The sequence below is a fragment of the Malania oleifera genome, chromosome 4, assembly GCF_029873635.1.
Source record: "Malania oleifera isolate guangnan ecotype guangnan chromosome 4, ASM2987363v1, whole genome shotgun sequence".
NCBI lineage: Eukaryota > Viridiplantae > Streptophyta > Magnoliopsida > Santalales > Ximeniaceae > Malania > Malania oleifera.
Window position 1 is genome coordinate 10,661,322 of NC_080420.1, and position 24,224 is coordinate 10,685,545.

Below are 24,224 nucleotides of genomic sequence, written 5' to 3' on the forward strand. Positions count from 1 at the left end.
TTCTTGTTGCCCTAACACGATTAAGGTTAGCTATAAATAGCTAGGTTTGAATTATGACCATTTGAGCAAGTTTTGGTAACATTATCTTTGAAAATCGAAAAGATTTTAGGCCATTCACGAAACTTATCGTGCGCTACGGTCGACTGAACTGGGAGTTCGGTCACCCGAACCAATTAAAATCTGAATTTCAAAACAAGCAGTAGCCTTTCGATCGACTGAACTCTACGTTTGGTCGCCCAAACATGTTCGGTCGACTGAACCAACACTGTCTGGAACTATATAATGGCAGTAGCCATTCGGTCGATTGAACCAATGGTTCCGTCGCCCGAACTCTTTGATGTCAGACCAATTTGTTCAGACTTTTGCCTTCGGTCAATTGAGCACTTGCCCTAGGTGCCCGAACATGTTGAAATTCAATATTACTTTATCTTTTTTATTCCAAAACTGATTTTTATCCTTTTGAAATATCATTTGGACTTTGTAAAAATATTTTCCAAGAATTGAAAATGTATCTAAGTCCCAAATAAATATCCTAAGAGCTTCAAAACAAAGACCAATTGAGAAGTACTTACATAAGGCCTAGTTTACAATACATATTATAAACTAACTAGGAATTCATATCCTTAAACTTGATCTTAATCCAAGCGTTTCATCAATAGCCATCTATGATTTACTCATGATCTTCATGGCTTCTTCATTATTCATCATTCATTGTGCTTTTAAATTATAATGCCTGTAAATACACTAGATAGCATAATTAGATGTCTTGGTTTGTCATTATCAAAACGAGATCAAGCCTTGTTAAGCCAACACAAATTATGCGCATGAAGGCATTCAATAATGAGCTCAAACAAATCATAGCACTGAATAGCATTGCCATCCAAACTGATACAGCAATCTCAACTTTGGATGTCCCTAGAGTGTGGTGAAAGGGGAAGTATTTTTTCGCCCTAGAAACCTAACTAGGAGAGTCATCACTATCCCACTGAGGAAATTCCACCTTCATACAAGAAGGACCATGATCACACTCTCCTTGGTAACCTCCTTCGCACACATATGACCGCTCCCTACAATTAGCTGATGTAGTGGCATCATCTTCTTTTCTTTGTGGGAGGATGTAATGAGTAGCCGAGAGAGCGATGCATGTATCTCTTCATGAGGCTTAAACATATTGCTAAGTTCAGCCTTTAGCCTACCTTCCATTTTGGACTCTGCTAAATTTTTTAAAGCCACTTGCAAATGAGTGAAGATCAAAAATTCCAAGATCTTGCTTTTGTTAGTGGTTTAATGGCAACCACTAGAACGCCAACTCTAATACCAAAATGATAAGGCCCTAGGGTTTTATTGTAAAGAAATTGAGGAAATTGAAAGGATGGAAAATAGAAAGAGAAAATAAAGTTAATCATTTTGAGGGAATCTACCTCCAAATTAGCCAAAGGTTATGAATTATGTTATTGATTTTATGAAAATGCCCCGTAGGGTGTGTGTGTGTGTGTGCGTGTGTGTGTGTGTGTGTCTATATATATATAGGGTAGGAAACCATACAATTATCCTATTAGGAATATAAAATATCCCAAGCCAAGTCCTTAATGGACTCAATCCTAATTAATTTGACAATTCTAACACATTAAATAAAAATTCTATCATTAAATAGAATCCCAATTGTAATTAGAAATCCCAATCAATTTCGGAATCATAAAATTAAATAGAATTCCAAATTGATTTGGGAATCCTAACCCATTAATTTGAAATTCCAATTGATTTGGGAATCCTAACAGTGCTAAACTAGTTGATTCTCCAATGGATCCCAAAGTGAAGTTCTCTAAGGAATTTGGACGAGACTAAAGATAAACGTCAATAGAGGCAATTGGTTGGCTAGTTGATTGACTTGATTGCCACTAGACCTAACATATCCTTTATAGTATAGGTGGTAAGTTAGTCTACGGAAAATCCAAAATAACCACATCAAGATGTTGTTTGTAGGGGTGAGCAAACGGTCGGTTCGGCCAAATTCAGGTAATTAACCGAATTAACCGAAAAATTTGGTTAAATAATGCTGTTAACCGAACCGACCGAACTACTGAATCACACCGAACCGAACCCAACCGAATTACCAAGTCGGGTAATTCGGTTAACCGATTTTAACCAATTTTAACCGAATTTATTCAATTATACATTAAATAAAAATTTCATAACTAATTTATTTTAACAATTGTATCAATGCATTTACTCTATCACATAGGCTTATTTATTTTGAGGTGTAATAATTTTTATTTATTTATTTATGTTTGTGGTGCAATGGTATTGAATAGTTGTACAACCTAGAGATGCTGCTGCTGCAAGCCTGCAAGCGCCAGGGCAGTCGACGAACCTAGCGACAAACAGCCGAGTACTGAGTCAGCTACTGAGTCAGAAGCTGGTGCCCACCAAGGAACCCAAGTACCCAACCCGCTCCAGCGAGGCTACCGCAACCTCCACTACTTCGTGGAGGACAACTGGAAGCGCGTGTGGGTGATCCTGCTGTGGCTCACCGTCTGCGCCGCCCTTTTCACCTGGAGCTGGAAGTTCATCCAGTACAAGCACCGGATGGTGTTCGACGTCATGGGCTTATGCATCACCACCGGTCCACCACCAAGGGCACCGCCAAGACTCTCAAGTTCAACATGACCCTCATCCTCCTCCCGGTCTGAAGGAACACCATCACTTTCCTCCGCAGCCGCACCAAGCTCGGCGTCGTCATCCCCTTCGACGACAATATTAATTTCCACAAGGTATATCCATGTTCATAATAAAAAACAATTATATTCATAATTTATACTTAAAATTTAATTAATTAATAATTCGGTTAATCGGTTAACCGAATTATTTTTTGTTGTTAACCGAACCAAAACCGATTAACCAAATTTTTGTAAAATCCCAACCGAACCGACCGAACCGAGTTTTATACCCGAACCGAACCGACCAATTTCAGCCGGTTAATTCGGTTTTCACCAAATTATGCTCACCCCTAGTTGTTTGTAGAATTCTACTGTATCCCAAAGGCGCTCTTTGTAGAGGTTTGATATATAATTGTAATTGAAACTATGAAATTATGAGATACTCTTATGCAAATTGGGCTTGCTTTGTTGATATATGATGTACTAATGGATACTATACATTTAGGGGCGGTAATCTTGTTACTTGGCATAGCAACAAATAAACTATTGTAGCAACATTTAGTGTTGAAGTAGAATACTAAGTTATGGCTTAGTATGTGAGATTATGTGGTTGAAGTCTCCTATGTCAAAGATGGGATTCTTAGTAACAAAACCAAATAGTTTTTGTGATAATCAAGTTACCATTTATGTCACCTGCATTAGTATTCAATGAGAAGACAAAGCAAATTGCAATTGACTATCATTTTCTAAGGGATGTTGTGATGAAAAATTGTGAGGATTCTATTTGTGAAATCTGTAGCTTATTTAGGCAATGTTTTCACAAAAGCTTTATTCAAGTTTGCCTTGTCTAATGATTGTAAAAAGTGTTTTAAAAGGCTCAATCGAGGCTTGCCTTGAGGCTAGGCATGCCTAAAATGCCTTTAGGCTCAACTTAAATACCAAATTCCAAAAAGGCTAACACATTACATGATGAGGCTTATGCTTTTTTAAAAAAAGACAAGCTTTTTGTGCTTTTTTAGTTGAGGCTTATGCATTTTGGGTGTGTGATTCTCCAATTGGAATTGGTAAGAAAATTTTAACATGTCTGTATAAAAGGAATCTCATAATTTGAGATATTTTCTAAAACTCTTGAACCTCAATCTTTCCAAAATAACTGAGAGTTGTATCTTAAATCATGGAAATCATTTGAACTTTGTCATAGTATAACCATTTATTGTCATGATTTATGTCATGTATTCAAGTTAGCAATTTTTTAATGAACAAGTAGTTTGCAAAATATATCCAATTTTTCTTTTTTACATTATATTTTTTTATTCTTTTAATTTTTTCTTTATCTTTAAACTATATAATTTATTTACGTATTTTTTATCTTAAAAATAAATTCTCAAAAGGCTTACACTCTGACACCATAAAGCTTACACCTTGCTTCTTAAGGGTTAAAACACCTCGCCTTATGCCTTCGCCTTTTAAAATATTTGGTTGTAACAAGCTGGAATAGGTGATGCATAAGGGATTGTGTTAGGTGTGAGTGGGGATATTTTTGTCTTGCATATCTTTGAGCGGAGACTTGGAGCTGCACATACAGCTCCGAGAAACCACCACCAAAATTTTCTCTCCTTCTTCCCTTCCTCTCTTCACCATTTCAAAATTTACAACATATTATTCACAAAAAGACTTGCTAAGAAATGCATCAAGTAACAATTGATTTAACAGCAAACAACCTAGCACTTCACGCATTGAGCATGGTTTATGCATACTTCAGCACCAGTCGAGTCAGTCAGAGGCAATTTGACAACCATACATGGAAGCACTGAATATGTAAATAAGTATAAATTACGGAAAAGTCAAGGGTCTGTTCAATTGTGGAAAACAAATTTATTTTATTTCTTTTCATTTTTAATTTCCAACAAACAACAAAAATGCCACCTTGTTTTCCAGTTATCTAAGATTTGTATTTTAAAAATGTTAAAAAAAAAAAAAAATCTTTGTTTAATTGTGGAAAACTATTTTCACTTTTCATTTCTAGATTTCCAAATATTTGCAAAATGTCACCTCGTTTAGCAATTTCTCAAAATTTATATAGCAAATCAAATATCTAGGAAAAAAAAAAACGTGGTTTCCAACTTCCCTATATGAATTTAGAAAAATAGAAAACAAGGAATATTTTCGTAATTATTTGAAAAATTGGAAATGATGGCATTTTTGTTATGCTCTGAAAAACTGAAAATGAAAGATGAAAATTGTTTTCTACAAGCTACAACTAAATAGACCCCAAGTAGTTTAAACTGAGAAGCCATTGGACTACAAAGGAAGAAACTTTGCTTTATAGCATTTATAAGAGGAGTGAACAGTGCCTCGTCTAAAACTGTTCCAATCCATCAAAGCGGCATTTTGACAAGCAATTGAACTGCACAATGCAAGTTCCGCAAAATGCAGCCAACATCACTACCCGCATATCAAGAAAGATGGGCAGTATTGGAGAGGAACTTACCGCCCACAAGAGGACCAACATTATTCCCAGAGTGGCGGACAGACCACGCGGAGATGCCACGGCGACTACCACCACGCGATGCAGACAAAGCACGAAGCTCTGGCAAAGAGGGACTACTAGAGCAGAGATCAGAAACGGAAGTGCCGGAGCGAGCGCGTATTAATCTTCTGAAAATGCCTGCCATAAGTATCGGCAAAGATTGCAGTCCAGTTCAGGGCGACGGTGATTATCAGACAGAAGAAAATGGCAGCGTTGGGCTATTTGAAGCGCAAGAGGCGAGTCATAACCAGTAAGTGCCGAACTGAAAGTGTTAAGAGTTACATGTTTAATCATACTTGAACTAAATTTCGATTACAACTGTTGAATTATTTGGATGGTCATTTCAATTATCAGATTTATGAATTTATATTATTACTAATTATGGACACAAGCTATGTAAATGCTCTATGATTCTCCAATTTTTAAAATTTTACAAAAAAAATTATAAAAAATAAATAGTTAAATAGTATAAAATTATTTTGGGATAATTGCAGATAATTATAGGGGTATTTTAGACTAATTATAAGTAGTTATAGAGATAAATTTGATATAATTATAAGGGTATTTTGGAATAATTATTCGTAATTATAAAGATAAATTTGACATTTTTTGAAAAAGACACAAAAGGTAAATTCCCTTTATAGTATTAGAGACAATAACGAATAATTAATTAGTATAGATCATTTTGGAATAGTTATAAATAAATATAGGAGTATTTTGGGATAATTACAAGTAGTTGTAGGAATGAATTTAACATAATAATAAGGTTATTTTGGGATAATTTTGGATAATTAAAGGAGTGTTTTGTAATAATCGGTAATTATAGATATAAATTTGATATTTTTTAACAAAGACGCTAAAGAAAGAATCCCCTTTATAGGATAAGAGATGCGGTGATATTTGAGCACGTCATTATATTTAATATCTTAGTTTTGTTAATTAAGAATTTAATTGATATTATGCTAATTAATACTTTAATTAACATTTTTTATATTCTAATTAACAATGTATTCAATATTTATGTTGAATAAAGTTTTTCTCAGTTTTGAATGGTTGATTTCAAATAATTTATTTATAAAATTAAGGAGTCATGGTTAATTATAGTAGTTATTGTAAATTTATATTTTATAAAGTTATTTATTAGGTGAAAATTTATTTTCAATAGAAATTTGTAAAAATAGAATAATATTTTTAGAACATAACGAACCAAAAATAAAAAAAAAAAAAAAATTGTCATGTAGTCCTTAATAATGAATAGTATAAATATAACTATTGGACATTCCTTGTTTGTACAAATTGTTTTTTTTATTTTACTTTTATTTTTCTTTTCATAATTTTATCTTTCGTAAGATTCAATACTTGTGAAAACACAAATAATTTAATTATGAAAATAAAATAAAATATAAATATAAATATAAAGAATTAATTGTCTTGTATGAATATTGATTATTTAATAAACTTTAATTTGATATAAATAATATATTAAGTATTTTATAGCTAAGCACAACTACTTATAACTAACATAACAAAAACATAACCATCAATATCCAACATCTTCCCTATGTGTAGAAAAGGGGTTCTCCCACTTGTCCATTGTATTCCTTAAAATATTTATTATTTCATAATAACAATCCTTCATTAGAAAAAATCCTAATACAATTTCAAATTATTTTTAAAAAAATTATCTACTACTAATATATTTTTATGACAACCCCATGAATGATTGTGTTTTCTAGAGAGAACTTAAAGGTTAAAACTTGAGACTTCTATATTAGAAGACTTAGGTTTTAACTTTTGGAGACGGTGAAAAGGTGTATAGGATGAAAAACGGTCGCTTTTGTTGGGAAACATAGGCTTAGTGAATCTCTATGAACCATACCAAACAAAAATTTATCAGTACTTACAAATACTTTTTACATCTATACTTTTAATTGCAATATATCGTAGTTGTGTTTGTTGTGAAACTAGTCGTAGACACAAGACATGTGGTTAATGGAGCAGAAGTCTCCTACATAATATATTTTTTAAAATTTTAAATTTGTTAGCCTTGGTGTATTCCCAAGAGGAGGGTTGAATTGGTTATTTAAAAACTTTTGCCTAAGTTAAACCAGATCAATAATATTACGCAACTTAGGGTCTGTCTATGCAAAAATAAATTCAATCATTCACAATAAAATATACACGTGCAGTAAATAAATTGCAAAAATATAAAGAACAAGCACGATATGTTATCGGAGTTCGGCCAACTGTACCTACGTCCTCGCCTTGGCTACACTAACACAAGGATTCCACTACTGCTCACTTAACGGGTGGAGTGACACCCATTACAACCAGATCAATTCAAGGGTCTAACCTCAACCAACACACCTTACCAGGATGGTGCGCCTACCTTTACTAACCAGGTCTAAGCTAGTCCGGGACTATTTAACAGGGCTAGTCTCCCTCTTCAGGCTCACATCTGGAATACAAATGATATAAAATTTTGCATACAATCAAAGCGCTTCTAAACAAATAGATTATGTAGCAATTCAGCACATGTAATAATCAACGCACATCAACATGTATGAACTATAGGCTCAGTGCTCTACGTGTGCAATCAACACTCAGTAGGGTATAATTACAAGTATGCTCGAGAGTGTTCTAACAAGCTATTTCTTTGAAACTAGATATATCAAATCTCAATACTAGATTAGGATTTCAAAGATGCTGCAAACAATAATCAAACCAACTCAAAAATATTTTCCTCAATAAAATAGGCACAAAAGTTGTTTGAAAAATTATAACTCGTAAAATCCTTTTGCACACAAAAAATATAGGTTTAGGAATCTTGCAATGACAATGCAAAGATCCTTAAGCTAATAAGTTTTTTCCAACACTAGATTTATCAAATAAAATATGTGGGAAAACTTACGCTTAACTCTCAATATCAAAATCAATCAATAAACAATACAAATGAGAGTTATAAGCAATATGGAATGATGTATAAACACTTTAAGCACTCTCACTACACTTGGTTAATCAATAAAATCAACGTTGTAGAGTGTATGGAGGTAGTATGAGCAAAAAGAGTTTGAAAAATTTGAGAGAGTTTTTGGCTTAATCCTATTTGCTAATCCACACTTAATCTTGAGAAATGAACCCCTATATATAAAGAAAGGGTAAATTATGACCGTTGGGGGACACATAGGATATTCTTAAATTTGTTTAAAAAGTTTAGCAAAATTAACTCTGTTTAACTATTTTTAACTTCAATAAAAATTAATTTAACCCGCGTGATTCGGGTGCCCGGTCTGAGGTTCGGGTGCCTAAATAGACTTACTCAAAAATTCACTTTTTAAAGGTTCAGGTGCCCGAAATCAAGGTCGGTTGGCTGAACCAAAGTTAGTAGCATTATGTCTGAAGTTGGGGTGCCCAAAGCAAAGTTCGGTTAACTGAACCAACAACTTAGGTTGCTCGAGGCCTTTTTGAACGCGAAGGTTCGAGCGCTTGAGTTGGCGAAAAGTGCACTGGCACTTGTTTGGTCACCTATGGACGGTAGGTTCACTTTTGGTTCAGTTGCCCGAAGTCAAGTCAAACTATTGACTTTCTCGTAGTTTGGGCACCCGAGGAGTTTTGAACTCCTGGAGTTCGGTCAACCGACCTCTCACATATATTCAATTAAGTCCAATTTTTGCTTTAATTAATTCCCCTGATATTATAAGTGATTATGAGGACCATTTTGTACATTTGGTGTAGAGATCTAAGGTCTTTCTAAGGTCTATGAGGACACCAAAAAAATCTTGTATCGGTCGACCGATCCCTAAGGCCAATCTACGGTCTTGAGCTTTAGTTCCTACATGCATGTCATGCATTAATTATTATAGATCGTTCCTATATTACTATTATAGACCCAAATTACACAAAATATAAATTACAATGAGTTTTCAGGATCTTTAGTCTTCAAGTCTTCTCAAGTGCCAACATATGATCTGATAATATAAACTTGCACACAAACTTAATAGACATTAAATACCAAGATATTTGTCATGATCAAAACGGGATGTGACCAATAGGGTCAACAAAATTTTATAATATTATTTTTTATAATTATTTATTTATAATCATAAATCATTATATAATTTTCTATTTATTATAAGAAAATAATCATAAGAAATCTTCATAAGCGATGTAGATCCAATAATTTGCTAGAATTGACTCTTTTCACACTAAATAAAACTTCGACAAATTATTGGATTCCACATCACCTATATAAAAAATCTTATGACATTTTTCGTGTGATACATAGAATTTCATTATTATTACAATATTAATTTGGACATAGCATTAGAGTACTAACAAATAAATGGTCAACTTATCACTACATTGGATTTCTTCCTCAACTGCATTCTTTTTCTTCTCTCTTTTTGGTAAAAAATTAAAATTAAAAACCCCAATTTTTTTGTCTACTTCAACTTAGACTTTATGTAGCAATAAGTTGAGCGGGTGCAATTTCAAAAAAGCTTCTTGTTTAAGCCTGTTTACATTTAGGCTTCGTTTGGAATTCAAAAAATATTGGGGAAAGGGAAAGGAAAACATCAAGGAATCCACATTTTCATATTTGGTTATTGAGGAAAATAAGAAAAAAGTATATATATATATATATTAAAACATAAATAATAATAAATAAATTTCTACTCGTCATCCACAACATTCATAAATTGGCCACGTCAACAACCCTATTACCATTCATATAACCTGACCTGTATTGGGTACCGGGTAAAGAGTTATTTCATTTATACAACCTAACAACGAAAGACAGTATATACATAACAGTCAGAATACAATACCTAGAGTATCAACATACAAATATATACATCACCCTCACAAACTCAGAAACAACTCAACTCTAGGGGAATTACACCTCCCCTAGTCCAAAAACTCACCATGTGTGTCAAGGTCCCAGCTCCCTATGGCCATAGAGCTCTATCACTTGGTCTATCATTGTTCCTTGAAAAATTTAGATAATTTGGGTGAGACACATTTCAGAAAGAAGGAATAAATTATTTATAGTGTGTGGTCATATGAGTTTAGTTATAATACACTTTACTTTTCAAGTCATCGTTTCATCTGAGAAAATAAACTGATATACACATTCTCATAATCATATAGATATACAACACAAGCTTTTATAAGCTTTAAAACCATTTCTTAAATTCAATAATTTTCAACACATATTTACCGCGAAGTTCTTGAGAATAAGGAAGATTACCCGCTCATACAGGTAATTTCCCTCTGTCCTAACACGTTATGCAGCGAAGTTTGGCCACCTCTGATACCTATCAAGGCACTCACCTTACTCAGTAAGCCCTCAGGCGGAAAGTTTCACTTCGCCTCAATTATTTATTTAATAAAACACACACTCTTTCATTTCTCATAATCATTTCCCATTCTAAATCATTACATATCTATGTATACATAAATTCACATTTATGTACTTTATATAATACAATAGATCACATAATTCTCACTCTCAACACATTCAAAATTTTTATACTGAGCATACCTCTCCAACGGCATCAGTAGGAACCTCACAACACAATTTCCATATTGAACATACCTCCCCAACGGCATCAGTAAGAACTTCACCACACAATTTCCATACTGAGCATACCACCCCAATGACATCAGTAGGAACTTCACCACACAATTTCCATACTGAGCATACCTCCTCAACGACATCAATAGAAACTTTACACACACAGTCTCCATATTGAGCATACCTCCTCAATGGCATCAGTAGGAACTTTACACACACAGTCTCCCTGCTGAGCATACCTCCCCAACGACAATAGTAGGAACTTCACACACACAGTCTCCATACTCAGCATACCTCCCCAACAACATCAGTAGGAAAAGAATACCACCTACCTGTAATTATTATACGATATTGGCATATCATCAATCATATATTAGTATATCTCAATTCTGTTCAATATAAATATTCTAATCATTTTCTGTGCACGTTTCATCATCTCATGATAATATATATATATATATATATATATAGTGTTTCATGTATTTCAATATTTCTCAAAATACTCATATCAGTAATTCGCAAATTCTTATTTGTCATGCAAAATCATTTCTACTCACATATAAATACCATATTTCATTATTTTCCACTAATCACAACGATAATTCTCATATCAATATTTTCTCAGAAACTACTTATCATTATGTTTCACATTTTTCAATATAGGTCATATACCACATAAGTTTCATTTAATATTCACAATTTAATATTACTCACATGCCACACAATTTATCTAATATTTATATCATAATCATTTTCAGGTAAAATACCATATGCTCATTTTCACATATTAATTTAAAAAATAATTCTAAAAATGCTGCTATAATTTATTCTCCTTACCTGACTTATTGAGAGTCTCGTTAACACCCAGATCCTACGCCCTTGGTCCCTGGAACTCAACTCCTGCAATTTACATTTTTTCCAAATTAATTAACCTATTTTTCCAAAATAATACCTATCTAACCTTCCCTAGGCTCCACATACCTCAAATTAACATTTAAACTATCATTTAACACCCCCACTTAATTTTTTGAATTATGCCTGTGGGTCCCAAAATTACACCCGCGACACTCACCCAAGCCCTAAATTTCAGAAATCCTACTTCAACCCCAGATGCTTAATATTTTAGTATTTCTAAATTAATACTAATTAATTAAAAATAAGCCCCTTAATAACCCTCATATTCTAAATTTAGAATTTTGCCCATGACGACCCCACGAGAAATCTATCCTGCTAGACTTGTAGAGAATCATCCCTAGATTCTCATGGTAGTGTCTGATCGTCAATCGAACTTATAATTTGGAAGAAATTAAAGAAAATGGAAAAATTAGCTTACCCGAGGAGATACGTCTATGCCGCTCCTACCACCAATCTGCTCCGGTAGAAATGACGGTGACAGAAAACGGAGTCCAGCGGTATCTTTCGATTTCTGATCAGACGAGTATTTGTCAAGAAAAATTAGGAGAGAGGGAGAGAGAGACGGAGAGCTGCAGAGAAATAGGGGGGGCTGCTCCTACCTTCAGCTGCAGACGAGTATATAATAATAATAATAATAATAAATATTAATAATACTATATTTTATTAATAAAAATAAAAATAAATTATTATTATTATTATTTAATAAAATTAATTAATTAATTAATTAAAATTTGGAATCATCTCACTAATCTTGTATAGTCATTTTTGGTTATTACATTCCCCTCTCCTTCTAAAAATTTCGTCCTCGAAATTTGCTATTCATCTACTTCCCATCCTTAAAGAGAAACACCCCAATTTTATTAATTACCCTCACTTATAGTGGATGAACATCGTGGTTACAAAGAGGGTTCTGAGAGATTACAACTATTCAAAATTCTCCAAAAACCATTCACATTTCAAAACTAGAAACTCTATTTATCGTACGTTACACTATACAATAAAAATACACAGTATTATTCTCTTTACCCTGACTGGCTCAACACTGAACTCCACTAAATAAGTGTGGATATTTCTGGCGCATCTGATCCTCCATTTTCCAGGAAGCCTCCTCAACAGCATGATTGCGCCACAAAACTTTCACCAGTGGAATCTTCTTCATGTGTAGCTCCTGTTCCTTCTAGTCAAGAATATGCACTGGCACTTCCTAATAAGTTAAAGTATCACCTAACTCCAGTGCTTCATAGCTGATCACATGGGAGGGGTCTGGGACGTATTTTCTTAGCATAGAAATATGGAATACGTCATGGATCCTAAATAAGACCGGTGGTAGTGCTAATCAATAGGCAACTGGACCCACTCTTTCAAGAATATGGTCCAATATACCTAAGGCTCAGCTTACCCTTTCTCCCAGACCTCATAACTCCCTTCATCAGTGCCACCTTTAGGAACACGTGATCTCCTGTGTCAAACTCCAATTCTTACCAGTGAGTATCTGCATAACTCTTCTGCTGGCTCTATGCTGTTGGGATCTTGTCTCTGATGAGTCTGACTTTATCCTGAGTTTACTGTATCAGCTCTGGCCCCAATATCTATCTCTCCCCAGTCTCATCCCAGTATAACAGGGATCAGCACCTCCTGCCATACAACGCCTCATATGGTGCCATCCCAATGTTGGCCTGGTAGCTATTGTTATACGCAAACTCGACCAATGGCAAATACTGCATCCAACGACATCCAAAGTCTAGCACACATGCTCGCAGTATATCCTCCAAAATCTATATCATCCTCTCCATCTTTCCATCTGTCCGAGGATGCTAAGTTGTGCTGAACGAAAATTCAGAACCCATGGCCCCTTGTAGACTCTTCCAAAAACGAGACGTGAATCGTGGGTCTCCGTCTGAAACTATAGACACTGGGATACCATGGAGTCTAACTATCACTTGGATATATAACTCAGTCAATCTGTCCATGGAGTAGCTAACTCTGATCGGCAAAAAGTAGGCAGTCTTCGTCAGTCGATCCACCACTGCCCAGATAGCGTCATGTCCATGCAATGCTGGCGGTAATCCTGAGACGAAATCCATCACTATATGCTCCCGCTTCCACTCAGGAATGTGGAGTGGCTGCAATGATCCCTTCGGCCTTTGATGCTCAGCCTTCACTTGCTGGCATGTCAAACACTAATTCACATCCTATGCTATCTCCCTCTTTATGTTGCTCCACCAGAAGGAATCTTGAAGATCCCTTTACATTTTAGTACTACCTAAATGTACAGTATACAGAGACCGATGTGCTTCATCCAGAATAACCTTCTTGATATCAAGGTTGACGGGAGCACATAACCTGGTACGGAACCACAAGGCTCCATCATCTAAGATGTTGAACTCTGTTTCCTAACCATCTCGTACCTTCCCCATAAGCTCTACTAGTTCTGCATCATTCCTTTGAGCTGCTTTAATCCTCTCCTATAGAGTCGGCTGCAAAACCAATTCAGTAATGAACGTATGGTGATTGCCCTTTACCAGTTCCACACCGAGCCTCTCTAGATCCATATGAATCGGATGCTAAATCTCCACTGCAGACATAGATGAATCCACTGATTTCTGGCTCAACACATCAACAACAACATTAGCCTTTCCTAGGTGGTAGCTAATAGTACAGTAATAATCCTTTATTAGCTCCAACCATCTCCTCTGCCTCATATTTAATTCCTTCTGTGTGAAGAAATACTTTAAGCTCTTATGGTCAGTAAATATCTCACACCTACCCCCATATAGATAGTGCCTCCAAATCTTCAGCACATAAACAACTGCTGCCAATTCTAGATCATGAGTAAGGTAGTTATTATCATATTCTTTCAACTGTCATGAGACATAGACTATCACTCTCCCTCGCTGTATCAACACGCATCCAAGCCCCTTATAAGACCCATTACTGTAAATTATGAACCCCTCTTCTCCTAAAGGATTCGTCAACACAGGCACAGTGATGAGTTGCTACTTCAATTCCTGGAAGCTCTGTTCACATTTATCAGACTAGTCAAACTTTACCCCCTTCCTAGTCAATCTGGTCAATAGGCCTGCTAGTCTAGAGAAGCTCTCAACAAACCTGCGGTAGTACCTAGCCAATCCCAGGAAACTCCTGATCTCATGCACGCTCTTTGGTCATACCCAGTGTACTACTGCCTCAATCTTACTCGAATCAACAGAAATACCACCTATGGATATAACGTGTCCAAGGAAGGTAACCTGTTCCAGTTAGAACTCACACTTTTTGAGCTTCGCATAAAGCTTCTTCTCTTGCAATACCTAAAGCACTATACTCAGATGCTCCTCATGCTCCTCTGGGCTCTTCGAATACATCAGTATATTATCAATAAATACTACCACAAACCGATCCAAATACTGGTGAAAGACCCTGTTCATCAAATCCATAAACACCGCAGGAGCATTCGTCAAACCGAACGACATAACTAGAAATTCATAATGGTCATACCGTGTTTACTTGATGGTACTCGGAGCATAAGTCTATCTTTGAAAAGATCTGTGTCCCCTGTAATTGGTCAAACAAATTATCGATATGCAAGAGCGGGTATTTATTCTTGATAGTTACTTTGTTTATTTCCCTGTAGTCGATGCACAACCTCATTGACCCATCCTTCTTCCTCAAAAATAAAACCGGTGCTCCCTAGGGCGACACACTGGGCCGGATAAACCCCTTATCCAATAGTCCCATATGCTCATTTTCACATATTAATTTAAAAAATAATTCTAAAAATATTGTTATAATTTATTCTCCTTACCCGACTTATTGAGAGTCTCGTTAACACCCAGATCGTACGCCCTTGGTCCCCAGAACTCAACTCCTGCAATTTACATTTTTCTCAGATTAATAAATCTATTTCCCCAAAATAATACTCATCTAACATTCCCTAGGCTCCATATACCTCAAGTTGGCATTTAAACTATCATCTAACTCCCCCACTTAATTTTCTAAATTATGCCTGCGAGTCCCAAAATTACACCTGTGACACTCACCCGGGCCTTAAATTTCAGAAATCCTACTTCAATCCCAGATGCTCAATATTTTAGCATTTCTAAATTAATACTAATTAATTAAAATAAGCCCATTAATAACTCCCATATCCCAAATTTGGGGTTTTGCCCACAACGACCCCACGAGAAATCTATCCCGCTAGACTTATAGAGAATCATCCCTAAATTCTCGTGGTAGTGTCCGATTGTCAATTGAGCTTATAATTTACAAGAAATTAAGGAAAAAGGGAAAATAAGCATATCCCAGGAGATACACCTACGCCGCTTCTACCACCAATCCGTTCCGGTAGAAATGACAGTGACGAAAAACAAAGTCCAGCGGTATCTTCCGATTTCCGATCAAGCGAGTATTTGTTAGGAAAAATGAGGAGAGAGAGAGAGAGAGAGAGAGAGAGAGAGAGAGAGCTGTAGAGAAATAGGGGGGGCTGCTCTTGCCTTCAGCGTGAACATTCAAGCCTTCCTGAAGATTTGAATCCTTCAGGAAGGTATATAATAATAATAATAATAATACTATATTTTATTAATAAAAATAAAAATAAATTTTAATTATTATTATTTTTATAAAATTAATTAATTAATTAATTAATTTTTTTGGGAATCACCTCACTAATCTTGTATAGTCATTTTTTGGGTTATCATATATATATATATACCAAATTTACAAACAAAATTTCAATTTTACACATCATTAATATTTAGTTTTTTTTATTTTTAATTGTATAAAAACAAACTTTTAATTTTTAATATTTAATAGAGAATGAAAATATAAAAGAAAATAAATTTCATCCTTCTTTTTTTTTTTCAATTAAGTAAATTTATTCATCCAAATGAACCCTTATATTAGGATGTATTTTGTTTTTGTCAATTGAGTTGGGCTATTGCCCACACCCAAATTCATGTGCATCTGCTCTTGTGTGGAACATTCAAACTTAACACTTTTGCATTGGAAATCTAAGGTTTAATCCTTAAGGATTGGAAAGAACCAAGCAATATAGGGTGGAAGAGGGCTACCTCTTATCTGTGTAGTCCACTGAACTCCCAATTACATTCCACTCCAAAACACGCACACACTCTCTCTCTCATAGAACTGGGTAGATGGAATTGGGGGACATAGAATAAGTTACCCCAATAATGAGCCTACCCTTCTACTATTTTTCCTTTTGAATACCAAGACTTAACATCAATCGAAAAGTGATGACTCCAAAACTTGATTGAATTCTAAATGGAATTTCTTGAAGTGCTAAACATTGAGTTTAAAATATAACTATTCAATAAAATAAGTATTAATTAATTTTTATCTATTAATTTACTTTATATTACTTTACATTTTCATTATTTTAATCAATCAATTGATTCAAGATTTAAATATATTTTCAATGTCGAATTTATTTGGGTTATCTAACTATATCATTAAATTGCTTACTATATATACTTGATGAAAAATTTTTATGTTATTTGAAGGATATCATCAAATTAAGTAATATTTGAACAAAAATGAATATGTGCTTAGTTAGATTTTTAATCTATTTTAATTTTGATAATATAACCAAATAGATGCTGGTGTCGTTTTTATATTCAATTTCATTCAAAACCCTAGGCGACTCTCTCTGCTTTGCCACTGCCACACATAGCCACAGTCATGCCATCCCCATCGCGCCCTGTGCCGTCGTACCCATTGCCACCTCGCTATCGTCACCATCTCGTCACCGCCGTCACCACCTCGTCGTAGTCACGCCGATCGCTACCTTGCTGTAGTTATGCCCATCGCTACCTCGCCACCATAGCCACCATCGTCATCAACAATGCCGGTTTCCTCTCCAGGCTCCTCTGTTCTCAACGAGATCCTCCAACACCCCCCGCCCCTACACAACAGTAGCTACAAGTCGTGGAGATAAGAGCTTTGGAGACTCGGAGATTGAGGCGAAGTAGGTCGTCTTCTTCGGAAACAAAAACCCGGGAGATAAGAGCCTTGGAGACTGAGGCGAAGCAAGTCATCTTCTTCGGAAACCAAAACCCTAGGCAAGTCTCTCTGCCTTGCCACCGCCACACATAGCCACAGCCATGCCATCCCCATCACTCTTTGCGCCATTGCACCCATTGCCACCTCGCTGTCGTCACCACCTCGTCACTGTCGTCACCACCTTGCCATAGTCACGCCCATCGCTACCTCACCGCCATAGCCACCGTCATCATCAACAGTGCCAGTTTCCTCTCCAGGCTCCTCTGTTTCCGATGAGATCCTCCAGCAGCCCCCGCCCCTTCATAGTACTAGCAACAAGCCGTGACACTTCGGCGAACACTCTTTGCCGCTCCAGCACTGCGGCCCCGCCCTCGTTGATCCCTGCCTCACCACAGTCGCCGAAACTAGGATCTGTGCCCCTGCCCCTGATGAACCCCACCTTACCACCGGCGCTAGAAACCACACTCGCATCGCTGGCTCCCTCCTTACCCAATGAGCTCGACCTCCTTCCTCCCCGACTCCCTCGGCTTACTCTTCGACCTGCCCTCTTCCACACCAACTCCAACTGCCTCTTCGGCACCTTACTCCACACCTTCGATGACCTTCGCTCTTTAGCTCGGCTATTGAAACTCATTACCCCTCAGACAAAACAACGATTTGTGACAAAACTACGAGTCGTCGAGGATAGATTGCACGTTAATATCAATTGGGAATTGAGATTTATTTTCTCAGAAGCAGAGATGGTTAAGGCTGAGGAAGAATTTTGTTTTGCATTAGTAATGAAAATTTTGAGGAATCGGCCATCGATTGATAAAATTCGGCTATCAATTGTGAAAACGTGGGGTTTGATGGAAATTCCAACGATCAGTGTTATGGATGATTATCACGTGTTAATTCACATGAAAAACGAACATGACTTTCTGCATGGTTGGGCAAGGGAAGGTAGAACTATGGAAGACAATTCTTTTCGTCTGTTCAAATGGACGAAGGATTTTGATACCAAAAAGGAATCTCCATTGGCTCCTCAATGGATTTTCTTACCGGGGTTACCAATGTATCTTTACCGAACGAATTTTTTCCAAATAATAGTGACTCGTTTTGGTTGTTATCTTGGAACTAATAATGCAACAATCAACCGTACAAGAGCATCGGGGGCACGTATTTGCGTGGAAGTTGACCTAACAATGGAGCCGGTAAAGGGATTTTCTCTTATTTTATCTCCGAAACAATGTATTTGGCAAGAGGCCAAATATGAAAATATGAGTTTTTTTTGCTCTAAATGCTGCAGGCAAAGACATACCTCGATTGTTTGTAAGGTGGGAGAGAAGTGAAGGTAGGATGAAAAATATAAAGAAAAAAAGATATAAAACCCAAAGACTAATGATGGTGTAATAGAAACCGATACCGACGTGGATAAAGGGGCAAAGAAGGTGGTGCAAGAAGAAGGACCCAGTAATGTGCATATGACGGAGCAAATTAATGATAGGGGCTCTGAAATAACAAAAATTCATGTGGTTTAAGGAAAAGGGGATCATGCAAGGCAAAACTCTGATATACCGCAGAGTGGATTAGAAAATAATGGGAAAGAAGGCTCAACAGAGAGGAATGAAGGGGAGTGTGAAGAAGTTGGGTGTGATGATGATCCTCGAGTTTCAAATGATGAACATATATCTCAAGAGGAAGTGGATCACGTGGATAGTTTTAAACTGACTGAAGGTGGGGACCAAGGTTTGCATTAGGAGGAATTGGCTCAGGGTTATTCGTCTGAGAGGGAGGAAGGTGAAATATCAGTTTTAAAAGGTAAAGAAAAAATATATGAGTCTGATACATAGCAGGGACGAATTTTCATAAAAAATTTTGTGAGGAAATCTTAGAGGGTTCTCATTCGACTGCATAAATTAAATTTATGACGGATACAATTCTTTTTTGGAATATTAAGGGGTTGGGCAGGTCTAGAGGCAGGTTAAAGAAGCTAATTAAAAAGTTTAATGTTGAGTTGTTTGCTATTTCAGAACCGTTCGCGGCTAAGGAGCGGATGGTAATGCTTGGTAATTTTCTGAATTGTCACCATTTTATATCTAATGAAAATCAAGGCAGTAAATTGTGGATGTTTTGGAAGGATATAAATGCCTTTGAAGTGATTTCAATCACGACTCAGAAGATTTCTAGGTGGTTTTTTAAGGACGGATAAAGAATTTTGGTGAGTTTTGTCTATGCCATATGTTCTTATGTTGAAAGAAGAGAGTTATGGTAGCAACTGGAGGAGTACCAGTCAAATTTTCCTTGGTTGGTCTTGGGTGATTTTAATGTTATTTGAACGGATACTGAAAGAATTGGTGGAAATCCAAGACCACTATTACCTGTGATGGAGTTTAATGACTGCATGCATCATTGTGGTCTCTTTAATTTATCAAACACAGGCTCACGAATGTCGTGGTGCAATGACCATGAAGGGGTGGCTCGTAGTTGGGTTAAGCTTGATCGTGTTCTTATTAATAATGGTTTTTCCAACCTATATGGTTCGACTCAATTCAAATATCTGAGTCAGAAATCTTCAAATCATAGCCCTATGGTAGTGTATACAAATACGTCTTTCTCTCAGTATGACCCTACCCTATTTCGGTTCTTGAATATGTGGAGCTCACATGATATGTTTTTGTTGTGCGTTAAAGATGCCTAGATTAGGAATGACTCGGCCTTGGGTCTTTTGAAACTTGCTATTCGTCTTAAGAGAACTAAAGTTGCATTACGTGCATGGAATAAAAATGTCATTGGGAGAATGGGAGAAAATTTAAAAGCTCTTGAGGAAAGGATGAAATATCTAGAAAATCAACTACAAGCAGGTTTTTCTGAGGACATCGAAGTTGATTACTTGACTACTAAGTTGGAGATTCAGGTGTGGGAGAATAGGGTAGTATCTCGCTTAGGACAAATTGCAAAAAAAAAAAAAAATGGTTGATTGAGGGGGATCAAAACTCTAAATTCTTCCATTCAATTATCAATCAGAAGCGGAATAAGAGTCATATAGACCATATGGTTCTGAAGGACGGGAGGATATTGGAGGATGCGGAAGCAATTCATAATGAAGCAGCTATTTTTTTCAGAATTTTCTTCCAGAGTCTTCAGCGGTTGAACCATGCGATCTCTCCGAGTTAATTCAAAGGCAAATATCAGATGTTGATAATAATTTCCTCTGCGCCGAACCGATAAAAGAAGAAGTTAAAAGAGCGGTGTTCTTTATTCCCAAAGAAAGCAGTTCAGGACCAGATGAATTTGGCTTTGAATTTTATAAATCTTGTTGGGACATTGTTTAAAAAGATCTCTTAGATGCGGCAATAGATTTTTTTTTCAGGCCACTACTCTTTCCAAACTTTTTTCCTCTTCGTTTATTGTTTTAATTCCGAAGGTGGATATCCTTCTAGTTTTGATAAATTCCGGCCTATTAGTTTATGCTCTGTAGCTTATAAAATTCTTTCCATGATTATTGTTTTTAGACTAACCGAGGTTGTTGATAAGTTGGTCTCACAAGAACAGGGTGCTTTTATTCCCGGGCATAGTATTTTTTGTTGACACCCTATTTTTGCTCTAACCAAATAGAACAAGGGGTCCCCTCTTATTTTTTTCATTATTATTATTATTATTATTATTAGTATTATCATTATTACTTTCTTATAATTATTTTTATTTATTATTATTTATTACCAGAAGTATTATTAGTATTACTTTACTACTATTATTTTGGATATATTTATTATTATTATTATTATTATTATTATTATTATTATTGTTTTATTATTATTATTTTATTATTATCATTATTTTTAGTATTTTTTACTATTACTATTAGTATTATTATTAGTATTAGTATTATTATTATTATTATTTTACTAATAGTATCTTTATTATTATTATTATTATTATTATCTTATTGATCCTTATATTATTATTATTATTATTATTATTATTATTATTATAATTATTATTATTACTATTTTTATTATTACCGTAATAGTAAAAGTAAAAAAAGAAAAGAAAAAATAAAAATAAAATAAAAAAGAAAGTTTTTTTTTAGGGTTTACAGAATTTTTTTTTATATAAGGGGGGCGCAGGCCAAAAAGAAAGTAAAAATTTTTTTTCTGTTCTTCTTCTTCTTCCTTATGGTCTCCCGCTGCCTCTTGCTCACGTTCACCCAGTCATCATCCTCACGCGTTCTCCCTTCTCTCTGTGTCTCAGCCCTTTTGCTCTTCCTCTCTGTTTCCCCATCTTCCAGTCGAAGACTCCACAGCACCACCCGAGGCCACCATAACTTGCTCCACTCCTTTGCTTCGGCCACACACAGCCAGCCGCCGCAGCTCCCCTCTGCTCCGGCAGACCCTCCAACTCCCAAGCTTCCAGCATATCCAGCAGATCAACAACCCGCGAGCCACACAGCAGCAAACAGCAAGACGGCCAGCCCTTCCATCCCTGCAACACCAGATCGCCACGACCCCCTGCCCAGGCAGCAGCAGCAGCAGCCGAGGCAGCAACCACCACTGCTAGCCTTCTCCCAGCCTCCCTCCGTTACGCCCACTGCCACACACCCACCCACGGTGAGTCTCCCGGCGAGATCCCCGTGCTACAAGCCCGCACACACTAGACACCTGTTGCTTTGTAAACACACACGCCTGCATAGTTTAATATTTTATTTGGGTTTTTAATATTGAAAGTTTAAATTTTTGATTTGTTAGATAATATTAGTGCTTGATATCCAGGTTATATTTTTTCTTCCCTTTTCACATTTTATTGTGAATATTAACCAATTTACCCTTGTTATTGCAGGATTCCTATCGTCATAGTATTTCTTTATTATTTAAATTTTAAGTTTAAATTCTTGATTGTATCTACTTATAAATGTTAGATGATGTATTATCCAAATAAGGTTTTTTTTTTAGGGTTGCGATGATTGTACCATTAATATTCATATACATATTTTTTTATAGTAGAATTTTTATTGTAGGAATTCGTTTTAATGTTTAAAGCTTCGATGTTGATATTTAACATTGTTGTAGGTTTTGGATTATATTTATATGTTCATAGCTATTGTTTGTATATTTGTGTAAGGTGCTTATATTATCATTGTATTTTCAATCATTGTAATATACTCATATATTATTTAGGGTATCTATGTTATCCTGAAGGTTCTCATTTATTTTAGTATATATTGTGTATTTAGAGTTTAAATTATTTCCATGATTATTGTCGTATGTCTTATCTGTTAATTCTAGGGTTTAAATCGCTGCCTGTAATTTTACTTGTATAATAGTTTCTATTATTGTATATATTACATTTGTATTATAAGGTTTAATTTGTTTCCACATTGTTATTGTACATTGATTGTAAGGCTCTAATTATTTTCAAGCTATTATTATTATACATATTAACTATTATATTTATGGTTTTGATTGGTTTCCATGTTTTTAAAATTTTTAGGGTTTAATTGCCTCTATATAGATTGTTTATTAATTTTAGGATTATTAGTGTTTCCATATTGTTATCACATTTCAACTTTAGGGTTTCATATGTTTCCAAATTATCAGTACATATTTTTTTAGGATTTTTTATTTATTTCCATATTATTGCACGTTTGATTATTTTCATATTATTGTATATTATTGCGGGTTGATTGACATTGTATATTTATTTTAGGGTTTGTCTAATTCCATAATTTCATCTTATTTGTTTCCATGTTTGTTTATATTACCTTTAACTTTTAGGGTTTGATTTATTGTCATGTTTCCTTTATTGTTAATATCAGGGTTTTGTTAGTGTTATGTCAAAGTTTTGATTATTTATAATTAGGGCTTTTGCCTATATTTGTTAGGATATATTATTATCATATTGTATAGTTATTAAAATTATGATATATGTGTATTATTAGTCTAGTAGTATTATTCTGGTATAATATTAATATTATGTGTTATGATATATATATAAATATTAAAGTGGTATTATAATATTGTATTAGTATTTATGTGTTATTAATATTATGAGATATGTATATGTTATTATTATAGTAGTATTATTATTACAAATAATGTATTATCATTGTAATATATTAGGGCTATTATTATCACATATTTCTGGAATTTTCAACTATATCCTATGTTTATATTTTATATTGAGATATCCATTATTTCTAATATTTTGGTATTATTTTAGTAAGTATTTTTGTGTGGGTATATCCCTATGATTTTAATGCTAGAATATGAGCTTTCAGGCTTCACGTACCTTAAGCTCTGAGAAAATATATATGTATATATTATATTTATTTATTTATTTTTCATGTGTATTTATAAATTCATAAAAGGAGTAATTTAAAGACTTTTTAAATTAACTTAGGGATAATTCTAAATTAATTAGGTACCATTCGCAAGAACGGGCGCGTAGGGGGTGCTCGTACCTTCCCCTCGAGTAGCCGAACTCCTGACCCCAACTCTGGTAACGTAGACTCATTCTACCCCTAATGGGGTAGTAATCATGTATTCTAACCACA

The 24,224-nt window shown here is 35.2% G+C and overlaps 2 protein-coding genes across 4 annotated transcripts in view; one reads left to right on the plus strand and one right to left on the minus strand.

Moving 5' to 3' along the window:
* The window catches only part of LOC131153206 (probable UDP-3-O-acylglucosamine N-acyltransferase 2, mitochondrial), a 69,075-nt gene extending 63,585 nt beyond the window's left edge, over positions 1 to 5,490 (minus strand). For 2 of the 3 annotated variants that reach the window (XM_058105361.1, XM_058105360.1), the window contains exon 1: positions 5,149 to 5,440. In XM_058105361.1, coding sequence (XP_057961344.1) covers positions 5,149 to 5,332 — 184 coding nt within the window. In that variant the 5' untranslated portion in view covers positions 5,333 to 5,440. Of the gene's footprint in view, positions 1 to 5,148 lie in introns of all 3 variants that reach the window. The other variant, XM_058105359.1, reaches the window with a different exon arrangement.
* A 16,359-nt stretch (positions 5,491 to 21,849) lies between these two features.
* On the plus strand, positions 21,850 to 23,516 carry LOC131153676 (vegetative cell wall protein gp1-like). Its single transcript, XM_058106127.1, has 2 exons — positions 21,850 to 22,281; positions 23,487 to 23,516. The coding sequence occupies exons 1-2, from the start codon at positions 21,850 to 21,852 to the stop codon at positions 23,514 to 23,516; spliced, it is 462 nt and encodes a 153-aa protein (XP_057962110.1).
* Positions 23,517 to 24,224: the final 708 nt, after the last annotated feature.

Excerpts from the sequence above, each read along its gene's own strand:
- LOC131153676 (XM_058106127.1), top strand. The coding sequence starts at position 21,850 with ATGGTCTCCCGCTGCCTCTTGCTCACGTTCACCCAGTCATCATCCTCA. Across the intron at positions 22,282-23,486 it reads CTGCCACACACCCACCCACG|GGTTTTGTTAGTGTTATGTC; the intron begins GTGAGTCTCCCG and ends TGTTAATATCAG.